Source organism: Impatiens glandulifera, chromosome 3, assembly GCF_907164915.1.
Source record: "Impatiens glandulifera chromosome 3, dImpGla2.1, whole genome shotgun sequence".
NCBI lineage: Eukaryota > Viridiplantae > Streptophyta > Magnoliopsida > Ericales > Balsaminaceae > Impatiens > Impatiens glandulifera.
Genome location: NC_061864.1, coordinates 33846129 through 33859667, shown reverse-complemented (window position 1 = coordinate 33859667; position 13539 = coordinate 33846129). Strand labels below are relative to the sequence as shown.

The 13539-nt window shown below is 39.2% G+C and overlaps 1 protein-coding gene across 1 annotated transcript; it reads left to right on the top strand.

Moving 5' to 3' along the window:
- Positions 1-521: 521 nt before the first annotated feature.
- Positions 522-1292, top strand: LOC124930173. Its single transcript, XM_047470533.1, has 2 exons — positions 522-736; positions 848-1292. Exons 1-2 carry the CDS (start codon positions 522-524, stop codon positions 1290-1292), a joined length of 660 nt encoding a protein of 219 aa, XP_047326489.1.
- Positions 1293-13539: the final 12247 nt, after the last annotated feature.

The following is a 13539-nucleotide window of genomic DNA, read 5'->3' as shown; positions in this document are numbered from 1 at the left end:
GGGGGCATTCGGGGACTCTGGTCACCCAGAAGAAAAATGCAGCTTATTTACTATTGGCCAGGAATGCTTAAAGATATTAGGGATTTTGTCCGGACTAGTGAAGTTTGCCAAAAAAATAAACTTGATAATTCAGCGTATAGGGGTCTGCTTCATCCCTTAGCATTTCCCAATCGATTCTGGGAATCGGTCTCCATGGATTTCATTGAAAGCTTGTCTAAGTCAAAAGGTAAAAGTGTTATATTTGTGGTAGTTGACAGACTATCGAAGATGACCCACTTTATGAGTCTGCAACACCCTTTTCTGCCCGAACAATAGCTGAATTATTTGTGGACAATATTTCCAAGCTCCACGGAATGCCAACAACTATCATCAGTGATCGGGGTAAAGTGTTCTTAAGCACCTTTTGGCGGGAATTTTTAAGTATACAAGGAGTAAAACAAGCTTTATCTTCAGCCTATCACCCCTAGACGGATGGCCAGACCGAGATAGTCAAGAAATGCTAGGTCACTTATCTACGCTGCATGGCTGGCCAAACTCTGAAAGATTGGGTACACTGGTTGCCTTTGGCTGAATGGTGGTATAACACTAATTTCCATACAGCAATACAAACAACTCCGTTTGAAGCCATATATGGATACCCTCCCTCGGTCCACACACTGTATGTAGTAGGTGACTCGAGAGTGGAAGAGGTGGATGTATCGCTAACGACCAGGGAAGCCTCACTCCAACTCATAAAGTTTCATTTGAAAAGAGCCCAGAATCGTATGAAGCAGCAGTAGGACAAGAAGAGAAAATATGTCACGTTGCAAGTGGGTAGTTGTGCATTGGTGAAATTACAACCATATAGACAACGTTCGGTCCAGAAGTTATTCCACAAGCTCTCACCAAAGTATTTTGGGCCATTTGAAGTGTTGGAAAGGATTGGGGAAGTTGCTTACAATATGGAACTCGGGACCGAGAAGAGGATACACAATGTCTTCCATGTCTCGCAATTAAAATCATTCCAAGGTACCCCTGCTGTTGTTGAAAATATTCCCCAACTTAGCACACAACCTAACAGGACCGGAAAAATTGTGGGTGAACAAGATATAATGGTGCAAGGGAAAATGAAAAAACAGCTGCTAATCAATTGGAATGGGGCCCAAACAGAAGACCAAACTTGGGAAGATGCAGAAGTTATAAGTATTCAATGCCCAGAGATGCTAGCAGCAAGGAGGCAAACAAGACAACACTCTCTTAGTCGGGGTCGACGAATTTCTGATGGGGGAGATGATGTTACGATCCACGAATAAGAAAGCGCACCCCTCCTCGGTCCTATGGAACAATTGGGCCAACTTTATGTTCTGTTTAATAATTCATCTTTTATCTTCTCTTATATTTCTTTAAAACCGAATTCTGTTATTTTGGAAAGTTTTTGTAACAAGTTTGTAACTGACTCTTGGGTAATTCAGCCTCTTTAAATGCTGATGCCCACCCCACTTTTTGGGGCTATGAATTGAATCTTTTGGAACATGGTGCTCTAAGTTATCTCTCGGCCCTCATCCCCTTTTCTTGGACCGCTAGGTGTATACTAGTGGTATTCTCTTCTCACCCTGGTTTCTTCTCTCTTAACCTCGAATTCTCTCCTCATTCTATGTCCGCTGCGTTTGAGTATTGAATTCTATCATCGGTCCCAACAATCAAGAACTTGTTTCTTGAACTAAAGAACTCGAAAGCCTCAATTATAGTTAAAAGCTTAACAGAATGTTAACATATCTCATCATTGATTTATCAAAGATGGAACTCCGTTGATTGACCACTAAAACAGATTGATAGGATCAACGTAATCGATAGAGACGGGGGTCTAGCTATTGATGACGGCTTCGGAAAAAAACGGTTTAATAGAAATCCTATTAAGGATTTAAATCACTTTATATTCTTCACAAACCCTTGCAAACTCTTGAATGATTCAAGTTCAGAAATGTTTGCTCAGGTTTGAAGCTAAGAACCGAAGAATGAGAAGATTTCAGAATGTTAATGACACAACAGTTTGTTTATGGATGTTTAGAGCAAAACTCTCTTGGGTCACCCCTTCTTCCAACCACCGGAAGGATTCACTATACTTTTCTTAGAATGAAATACAGTTGCACGACTAGCTCACTGTTGAACAAAATAGACTATGTTCAACTTACAGTATATTAAAGAATATCACCCAGCTAAACAATACTTTGATTCTATCTCTCTCTTGATAGACACACAATAAAGCAAGAAAGCAATTCGTTCATGTTCAATAATTGTTAGATTGATATATCTCTGTGATTCCAGTAATTCTTCTGTTGTCCTTGAAGATCTTTAAATAGAGAGCATGTACCAACGATCGAATATTCTATAATGACACGTGGCTAACTTCTATTGTAACGCCTCTATAGCACACAGCAGACTTTGAGCACTAGGATCGTGGCCGTACCAAGCTAGTAGTGCGCCAAATATTCTTCTAGGATATTCTTGCAAGAAACAAGTAGTGAGAAGAATATTTGCTTACAAGGCATTAGTTAATTAGTTGCAACTGGATGTCGTACTGATATGCACTGGAAAGTGGAGCAGGAGTAGCATACAGCTAGTTGATCGTGGGTAGACGAATGCCAACTTCAAACAACTGCTTAAGCATGGCATTAGATGGTTTTCACTTAGACTGACAAGTCTAATGAAATTAGATGCGTACGTCTAGTAGCAGGATCCATTAGACCACCTGATCTAATGGGATTAGACGGCACGTCTAATTACGGTTCCCTTTAGACTAATCTGAAGGAGTTAGACTACACATCTAACTCTCATCTGTTAGACGTCATGTCTAACTATGGTTCCCTTCAAACTAATCTGAAGGAGTTAGACTACATGTCTAACTCTCATCTGTTAGACGACACATCTAACTATGGTTCCCTTCAGACTAATCCGAAGGAGTTAAACTGCACGTCTAACTCTCATCTATTAGTCGACACGTCTAACTACGTATCCGTTAGACTACACATTTAACTACATATCTGTTAGACTGCACCTCTAACTATATATCTGTTAGACTGCACGTTTAACTACGTCTGTTAGACTCCACGTCTAACTACGTATCCGTTAGATTACACGTCTAACTACGTAGTTGTTAGACTGCACGTCTAACTACGTATCTGTTAGACTGCACGACTAACTACGTATCTGTTAGACTGCACGTCTAACTACGTCTGTTAGACTGCACGTCTAACTACGTATCTATTAGACTGTACGTCTAACTACGTATCTGTTAGACTGCATGTCTAACTACGTATCTGTTAGACTGCATGTCTAACTAAGTATCTGTTAGACTACAAGTCTAACTACGTATCTATTAGACTGCACGTCTAACTACGTATCTGTTAGACTGCACGTCTAACTACGTATCTGTTAGACTGCACGTCTAACTACGTATCTGTTAGACTGCACGTCTAACTACGTATCTGTTAGACTGCACGTCTAACTACGTATCTGTTAGACTGCACGTCTAACTACGTATCTATTAGACTACACGTCTAATTACGTTTGTTAGACTGCACGTCTAACTACGTCTGTTAGACTACACGTCTAACTCAATGCGTCTAATAGTCAATTAGTCTAATGAACCTCATTCAGACTTAGTCTAATATAACATGTTTTCAATACACCTGCACCAAAAACGATTAGACGGCTTAGATTAAGTTTTATACCACCACATCATCAAAATTCCATTAGTCAAAATACTTTGACCCTTATTCAAAATAATTTGACCCAACAATTTCTCCCTTTTTTATGATTATGTTAAAACTTTGCATATATAACAAAATGAACATCCATCATATAAAAGAAAGAGTTAAACTTGTTCACCCATCTTACGGAAACACTTTCCAAAACCAATATTCAAAGACGAAATTGAAAGAGCCAAGTTCATAAACTAACAAAAGCTAGTTTAAGAGAAAAGAGATTATTATTCTTCCCTTTTCACGAGTGGGTCAATTGGGTAGCGAGATCCTTTAGAAGGTTGTGAAAAGGAGTAAGAGTACGGCCACCACGACCACTTTCACCACTTCGGCCACCACGATCGCCTCTAGTGCTTCTACCACCATGATCATTGCTGCGACCTCCACCTCTTTTGATTGGCCTATCGCTATCATCACCGATTGACTTTCGCTTTGATCTAGTGCTTGTTGAAACACCACCACCTCTTCTTCCGCTATTGTCTTCGACTTAAGTAATGAGATTCTTCTCTTTCTCGACAACAGCTTTAACATCTTCTTCAGCCTAAATCTTCCTTACAAAGTAATCAGCCTGTTCTAACCACTCAGCATCAGCTCTGCTCATGTTACCTTGAATTTCAACATCTGATCTCGAATCAAGCTAATTCCATCCATAACTTCATTATGGAGATCAACTACATTTTCTCTTTTCGCAGTCGAGCAACTCGGTTTGCCGTTTGAAGAAATTCTTTTCAAATTTGGTGAATAACTTGTTGACGATATGAACCTCGTACGTGTTCTTCTTCAGTGTCTGCTCCATCTCATTATGGGTTTTAAGAAGATCGGCAAATTCCTTCTTGTTTGCTTTCTGAGTCTTCACAATCTTCATCATATTGGATTCCATTACAGCCATATTCTTCTGAAGAGTTCCCATCAATGCAGTCATAGACTTCATAAGCTTTGTACCATCAACAACTGATCCTTCATTAGATGAAATCTCTTAAGAATCTGTTGGAGCGGTCTGAATGGGACTGATATGGGTGTGAACTTGCATGGACTGATCGGGTCCATCCTTCTCTAAATCACTTTCATACTTTTCTTCTTCTTCATCTAAAATATCTTCACGTACCTTGGGAACCTGACCAGACACATCTCCTGAATGATGAGGAAGGTTGACAATATCATCAGAACATTCACAGCATTGATATCAGGAAATGGTCGAGGCTTGGGAGATCCTGGAATGAAACATTTAGACAATGTAAGCCCTTCTGAAGATTCATCATTCTTGGCTTGTTCCCCCTCAGATGAGGAACTCTTTTCTAATTCCTTATCTTTTGAGGGTTCCCCTCCGATCTAGCTTCATCAGACTAATTAACTTCAACCTCTTTCACTAGAGATATCTCTGCCTCGAGAATAGGGGACTCCAACATTTCCTCTTCCTGGGCAACATGAGATTGAACGGGTTCCTTAACAACTTCTTCTTCTTAGATAGTACAGTTGGTTTGAACTGGTTCCACAAATTGCTCAATTCTAAGTTGAGCCATTAGGCGTTTTTCCTCAGCTGAAAAACTTCCCAATTATATAAGAAGAGCAACAACTTGCACATCTTCATCATCATCACGATCATCGGACAGATCCATAAGTTCACCTTCATCTAAGGAACTTCCAAATGGACTAGCCCTTGAGCAATTTCTCCATGAAGGTACCTGGTAACTGTAGAAATGTAATCTTCCATAATCTCGTCCAATTTTTTCGGAGCTTTCTCCTCTGCCTTAGCACTCTTCTCAAGAGGCTTGAAATTGGCTCTTCTGGCTTGAAGAATCGGAAAGAGGTCTCTTCCTCTCAGATTTACTTTAACTAGCTCTTTTCTCTTAAGAGCTTCATAAACCTCTGATGTCTTGGCCCATTTCAAGACTCTCTTTTTATTGTTTACTAGCTTCAACCATTGATTGCTTATGCTTTTGCCCTTGATGACCTCATCATACTTGATAGATATTCTTTTCAAGACCCAAGTATCAAAGATCTCGATCTTTTCAGCAGCAATTATGTTGTCCTGATCCATCATGAGGTTGACAATGCAGGTTGCTTCAGAAACTTCCTCATTAGGATCGGTTGTAACATCCTTCCCTTTTCCAATAACCTCAACAGACTTTGGAGTAGGCATTGGTTCCCCAATCGTGATTCCAACAGCTTGTCTTGTGGATTACATAATTTCGTGAGCAGAAAGGGGTTTGGCAAAGAGTCCCGGCGTGGGTTCTACAGGAACAAGCTTTCCAGTCACTACCGACTCTGTTGGGACAAGATTTAAAGCAGGGGGCTCTATGACTGGCATAGAAAGAGAATTTTCAGATGCATCACCAGCAACAAGGGTAAGATCTACACCTTTTGGTTCAAGAGACACTGTAACATCATCAACTACAAGATCGGGTTGACGGACATGAGACGGAACCCTGTCAAGATTTTCAGAATTTGGACCAACTGGCTCAATAGTTGGCCCGACAGCAGATTCCTCAACAGGAATAAAAATAGACTTGTCTTGTTCCAACACATGAACATTAAATTTAGGCACTTCGGCCTGAGATTGGGAAGGGTTACCTTTGATGATGCTTTCACAGACTTAGACGCCCTGGGCGCCTTTGATTTATCTACTCTTGAAATAGAGGACCGGGAGGGCTTTCTTAACTGACTCACAACTAGAGACAAGGGAGTCATGGGAATTGCAGCAAGTTCGACGGGACCTTGCCTAACTCTGGAATCGACTATTCCAGAGTCCTTCTTCGAAGAACTCTTAAGACTAGTGGAACTAGCCTCTTATTGATTGACAATTTTTGATCTTTTGGCTCTTGTAGACAAATAGAAGCCGTTGGATGTTTGGAACGAGTAACAGACCTTCCTCCTGTATGTTGGCTTGATGCTCCCGAGAGCGATTCTTTGTTATTCTTCATTTGGATGAGGGTGTTAGCAACAGTGAAGGCAGAGAACACCCGGGTAGAGTTGATCGACTCCGAATACCCCATGGGGACCCCTAAATGTTCCAACAAACGACTTAGTTGAGCAATAAAGCTCACACTTTCCTTGTTCTCTTGATTAATAGTTGATCACAGGTTCAGGTACAAAGTTGAGGCCCAGTTGACCTAAATCCCTTTGGAAATAGCCGACATATAGTCAAAACGATCTTGACTATATAGATGGAAAGAACCCGCCTTCCCTTGAAGCGCTTTAGCCACCACATCATTCAGCAAAATAAACTGGGGTTTAAGATCCTTCTTACTCCCGTTTAGTCGAATCTATGAGCCATCAACAGAGAAAACCGTCTTCATTTCTGCTGTGACTTCAGATGGCAGATTCAGGTTGAAAGAGTGCCCCTTCGATGGAAGTTCGAAGAACTCCGCATAAGAAGCTTCATTGAAAGAGACTTCGGTATCATTCACCGTTGCAGTAATGGAATCACCGACCATCGTCGCCGATTTGAAGAACTCCCTGACTTTTTTTTCGTGGAATATGAACGGCCCACCAAGGTATTTCCCGAGACCGGAATATTCAAGGGATCGAAATATATCGACCACTTATGGCTGATCAAACGTGTAGACAGAGGGAAAATCGACATGCAGAGTATAATGACCAAGTGTGATTCTCTTGTTTCCCATCTTTGAAAGAATACGAACAGACACAAGATGAACAAGGGTTTCTTAGAGAAAAATCGAAGAAATATAGGGTTCTTAGGAGATTTGAGAGAATTTTTTTTTCAATCTCATGTAGAATGTCCTTATATAGACTCCCAAGAGTCGCATAATATAACCGTCATATTTCCTAGGGGTATGTCCCATCAATTAATATTAGACATCCTTTACAAGAAGTCATCATTATTTTGAGGGTATATTAGTCTTTTTTCTCTTAACTTGAAAGATACGTGTCTTCATGTTATTCGGAGATGAATATGTTTTTGTTTGAGCGGGAAAATTAGATATCACATCACGTGGGACAACTGTCCTTGATCAGTCTAATACACACGTAGTTAGACGTTTTTCTTACTTACACCAATTTATGAAATGTAAACGTCTATTAGACGCAAGCGTCTAATCACGTGTCTTTTAAACGTCTAACGTCTATTAGACGTCGACGTCTAATTACGCATTAACAACACGTATTAGACGTGTATTTGGTTAGACGTGAGCATCCACTTGCTCTTGTTGTAAAAACGTCTAACGTCTATTAGACGTATACGTCTAACCGCGCAGGTTATTAACCAAGACACAAAGACTTAGATGCATAGAGTGTGAGCAAAAATACGTCTAAGTACATGCTTTTTCTCTTAGACGACCTCGTTTAATAGACCGATTAAGGCCTTTTATCTGAGTGTATCTTTATTTCCAAGATAAATTTTCCCTCTCATTTTGTGCATGTACAAATGAATAAACAAATGTTTTGAGGTCTATAAGACCAAAAATATTTTTGAAACATAAAACACTTATTCCTCTGGAATGGCAAATGCAATTGTTGATCTCCTAAAATGTATACTTAGAAGAATATGCTCCATGCTTCATTCCTTCAGCTCTTCTGCATCACCTACACAAGAAACTATTTACAAACTTTGATACCCACATTCAATTGGGTCCTCGATCAATTAATCCCTTAGGAATCCATATTTGAGATATTCTAATGGATTTCCCATTTTGTGTTGTGATTAATGCGTATGATTTTGACATAGCAGACGTCTTCCTACTAGCCAATAATCCCTTAGCTTTTGAAGATGATTTTCTTTTAAAACTCCTTAACTTTGAGTCAGGTTTTAGATTGCCAAACTTGCTGGCTGCTTCTAACTTATTTTTTAGCCAGCTAACAGTCGGCGAAACATAAGTTATTTTATTCTTCAAAGTTACTTCTTCAGATTCAATATCAGTTAAACTCCCTTTAACAAAGCTTATTGGATTAAGCTTATTGGTTGCTGAGTTTGATTTTTTGCAGGACCGGCTTTGGTCATTGCCATCAAATCCTAAACTGGATCTAGATCCAGCAGGTTTTAACAGACCGATCTGATATTTGACAGCTTCTTCAGACCTTTTCCAAGCACCAACAATATAGTTTAATCTTTTGTTTTCAGAATAGATTGTTTGAATTTGTTCCTTGAGCATCTCATTCTCGGATGAGATCTCTACTACTTTCTTTTCAAAAAAATTTGATTCTTGAGTTTGAGATAAAACCGGTTGAGACTCTTTGGGTGAAGATTTTGTTTCCTTTAGGGATTCTGCTAGCTTTCTGTTGGGTCAAATTATTTTGACCATGTGTTGAAATAATTTGACTATTGGAATTTTGATGATGAAATGATGAAATGATGAATGGATTATATATGCGTCTAATTGTTTTTGATGCAGGTGTATTGAAGAACAATTTGATTAGACTTGGTTCTATTGAGGTTCATTAAACCAATTTGGAATAAGAGGCACAAAGTTAGACATGTAGTCTAACTAAGTGGAGTTAGACGTGCAGTCTAACTGACTCCTTAATTAAACGTGCAGTCTAACTCAGTGGAGTTAGACGTGCAGTCTAATAGATTTTGGAATTAGACGTGCAGTCTAATGGATTTCGAAGTTAGACGTGCAGTCTAACTCATCAGAGTTAGACGTGTAGTCTAATAGATTTCGGAATTAGACTTGCAGTCTAACTCAGCGGAGTTAGACGTGCAGTCTAATGGACTCGGAATTAGACGTGCAGTCTAACTCAGCGGAGATAGACGTGCAGTCTAATGGATTGTGAAAGTTAGACGTGTAGTCTAACTAGTGAAAGTTAAACGTGCAGTTTAACCCCTTCAGATTAGTCTAAAGTGGAACGGAATTAGACGTGCAGTCTAACTCGTGGAGTTAGACGTGCAGTCTAATAGTAAGAGAAAGTTAGACGTGCAATCTAACTGGTGAAAGTTAGACGTGCAATTTAACTCCTTCAGATTAGTCTGAAGTGATTGTAATTAGACGTAAGTGTAATCCCTTTAGACCAGATGGTCTAATGGATTCTGTTATTAGACGGGGACGTTTGATTTCATTAGACAATGTCGTCTAATTGAAACACGTCTAATTGCTTGCTTAAGTAGTGGCTTGAAGCTAGCACCAGCCTACCCACGTGCTACAGCTGTACGCTACTCCTGCTCCACGTTATTGTGAAGATCAATACGACAACATGATGTAACCAATCAACATATGACACGTAAGCGAATATCCTTCCCACTACTTGTTTTGCAGGTAAATCTCTGAAGAATATTCGGCGCACTACCTGTTGTGTACGACAACGATCCTTGTATTCAGAGTCTGCTGTGTACTATGGAGGCGTTCCAATGGAAGAGTGCCACATATCATTCTGAAGATTCGACCGTTGGTATCTATGCATATTTAAAGATTCCTAAGGACAACAGACGAACTGCTGGAATTACAGAATGAGAAATCAGTCGATCATCTTGCTTACTGAAATTATTGAGAAATCAAGCCTTTGAACATTCATATTGTGGAGCTGCTTTCCTGATTGTACTGTGTGTTAATCAAGAGAGAGTTAGAATCAAAGCATTCTTTAGATGAGTGATATTCTTCATCTTGTAAGTTGAACAGAGCGTGTTCTGTTCAACAGTGAGCTAAGTGTGTGCCAACTGTATTTGATTTGAATCATATTATAGTGAATCATTCTGGTGGTTGGAAGAAGGGGTGACGTAGGAGAGTTTGCTCCGAACATCCATAAACAAATTACTGTGTTGTTCCTTTCTGTCATCTTCTCATTTTTCATCTTAAGTTTCAAACCCAAGTAAACATTCCGCACTTGATTCCGTTTCAAGTGTTTACAAGGGTTTGCGTAGAATAGAAATTGAATTAAATCCTTAACAAGATTTCTTTCAAACCGTTTTTCTTAAGCCTTCATCAATCGCCAGACCCCGTCTCTATTGATTAAGCCGATCCTATCAATTGGTATCAGAGCTCTATTTATATTCTCAAGCTTCTTTTGAAAAATAACTACCATAACCAAGGATGCCAGTGCAACCACCATTCTAACTTTCTCTCGAGAAAACTACATCGTGTGGAAGAAGAGAGTTCGTGCTCACCTCTCTTCTCTTCATGACGATATGTGGAGTGTCATCACAGAGGGTCCTATCAAGATTGATAAGGAGAAAGCTGATTAGACCAGCGAAGAAAAGAGGCAAAACAACCTCAACAACATGGCTCTTGATGTTCTGTACAGGTCTCTCGATGACAACATGTTCAACTACATTATCGAGTGTGATACTGCTAAAGAGGTATGGGACAAACTCACCCAACTGTGTGAGGGCAACGAGAAAACCAAGGAAAACAAGATTATGGTTGCTACTCAATAGTTTGACAGTTTCAAGATGCGTCCTGGTGAAACATTGAACGAGTTCGACACCATATTCAGCAAGATTGTTTCATCCCTATCCATCCTAGGCAAGACCTATAACAACAGGGAGCTTGCTATCAAGATCATGCGTGCTCTTCTAAAGGAATGAGACATAAAGACGATGGCTATGAGGGAGTCCAAAGATCTCAACAAGATCTCTCTCTTTGATCTGTTTGCTGATCTCAAGGCCTATGAGTTCGAGCTGAACTGTAGGATTGAAGATGATCAATCCACATCCATTATCATTGCCAAAGCCCTAGTGACTGCTGAAAAGCCACCTGTTGCTAATGATGTGAAGATGGCTGCACAACAACTGAGTAGCGACGCCATGTCTCTCTTTGTGAAGAAGTTTGGCGACTTCATGAAGAAGAGAAACCCTAACTCAAGCTCTTCAAATTCTAATGATAATAAGAAATCAAAGGCTAACGTTAGGTGTTTTAACTGTGGTATTCTAGGTCATTATCAACTCAGGAAACTGAGGTATTTGACTTCTCTTCTAAAAGATTTTCAAGGGAATAACTGGTAGCTGCACTAAATGACATGTTCATTAAGTATAGAAAGCTAGCAGAATCCCTAAATGAAACTAAATCTTCACCTGATGTATATATACCAGCTTTACCTCAAACTTTTAAATCAAATGTTTTTGAAAAGAAAGTTACTGAGATCTTATCTGAGAATGAGATGCTCAAAGAACATATTCAAACGATTTCAGATGAAAACAAGAGGTTAAACTATGTTGTCAGTGCATGGACAAGGTTTGGAGAAGCGATCAAATATCAGATCAGCATGTTAAGACCTGCTGGACCTAGATCTGGTCTAGGATTTGATGGCAATGACCCTAACCTGTCCTGCAAAAAATCAAACTCATCAAATGACAAGCTTAAGTCAATAAGCTTTGTTAAAGGGAGTCTGACTGATAGTGAATCTGATCCTATTCACGAAGAAATAGTTTTTAAGAATGAAATTACTTATGTTCCACCGACTGTTAACTGGATAAAGAATAAATTAGAAGCAGCTAGCAAGTCTGGTAATCTAAAACCTGACTCAAAGTCAAGGAGTCTTAAAAGAAAGTCTTCTTCAAAAGCTAAGGGATTAGTGGTTAGCAGAAAGTCGTCTACTAAGTCAAAATCATACGCATTAATTACAACGCAACATGGGAAATCCATTAGAATATGTCAAATATGGATTCCTAAGGGACTAATTGATCGAGGACCCAATTGAATATGGGTACCAAGTTTGTAAATAGTTTGTTATGTAGGTGATGCAGGAGGATAGCGGGAAGGAATCATGGAGAATACTCTTCTGAGTATGCAGTTTAGAGGATCAACAATGGCTGCTCTGCCATTTCAGAAGAATAATTGTGTATATGTGATTTTTTAGTAAAATACTTCTAGTTCTAAGGATCTCAAAACATTTGGTTATTCATTTTGTATTTGTACAAAATGAGAGGGAAAAATTATTTTGAAAGTAAAGATACTCTCAAGATGAATGACTTTAATCGGTCTGTTAGACAAGGGTGTCTAAAGAAATGGTCTGTACTTAGACGTATTTTTGCTCACAATCTATACATCTAAGTCTATATGTCATGGTTTAAACCAACGCGATTAGACGTACACGTCTAATAGACGTTAGACGTTTTTACGTCATGAGCAAAATGATGCTTACGTCTAATCAAACACACGTCTAACACTTGATGTTTATGCGGAATTAGACGTACACATCTAATAAACATTAGACGTATTCTTCATAACACGTAATTAGACGTATGTGTCTAATGAACCCACACGTGTAATAGACGTTTAGTTTTATAGATTTGTGGAGTAAGAAAAACGTCTAACTACGTGCCTTTTAGACTGATCAAGGACATCTATCCACGTGAGGAGATATCTGATTTTTCCGCTCAAACATTAAAACAGTCATCTCATAATAACATGAAGACCCATGTCTCTCAAGTTAAAAGAGAATGACTGTTATACCTTCATTTTTAATGATGAATCTTTTGAAAGGACATCTAATTTTAATGATGGGCCATATCCCTAGGAAAAACGACGGTTATCTTGCATAACTTCTCATGGTCTATATAAGGACATTTTTGCATGAGATTGAAAGCTTTTTATCTCTCAAGATTCCTAAGAACCCTAGATTTATTTGCCTTTCTCTTTCAAATATCTGTGCTAATCTTGTGTCTGTTCGTATTCTATTGAAAATGGTGAACAAGAGAATCATGCTGGGTCATTGTACTTTGCAGGTGGATTTTCCTTCAGTCTACACTTTCGATCAGCCAAAAGTGGTAGATATGTTTAGAACCCTTGAGTATTCCGGTCTCGGAAAATATCTTGGCGGTCCTTTCATCTTTTACGAGAAGGAAGTTCGAGAGTTCTTTAAATCTACAACAATGGTGGACGATCTCATCCTAGCAACTGTGAATGGGATG

Excerpts from the sequence above, each read along its gene's own strand:
- LOC124930173 (XM_047470533.1), top strand. The coding sequence starts at position 522 with ATGGCTGGCCAAACTCTGAAAGATTGGGTACACTGGTTGCCTTTGGCT. Across the intron at positions 737-847 it reads GCCTCACTCCAACTCATAAA|ACAACGTTCGGTCCAGAAGT; the intron begins GTTTCATTTGAA and ends ACAACCATATAG.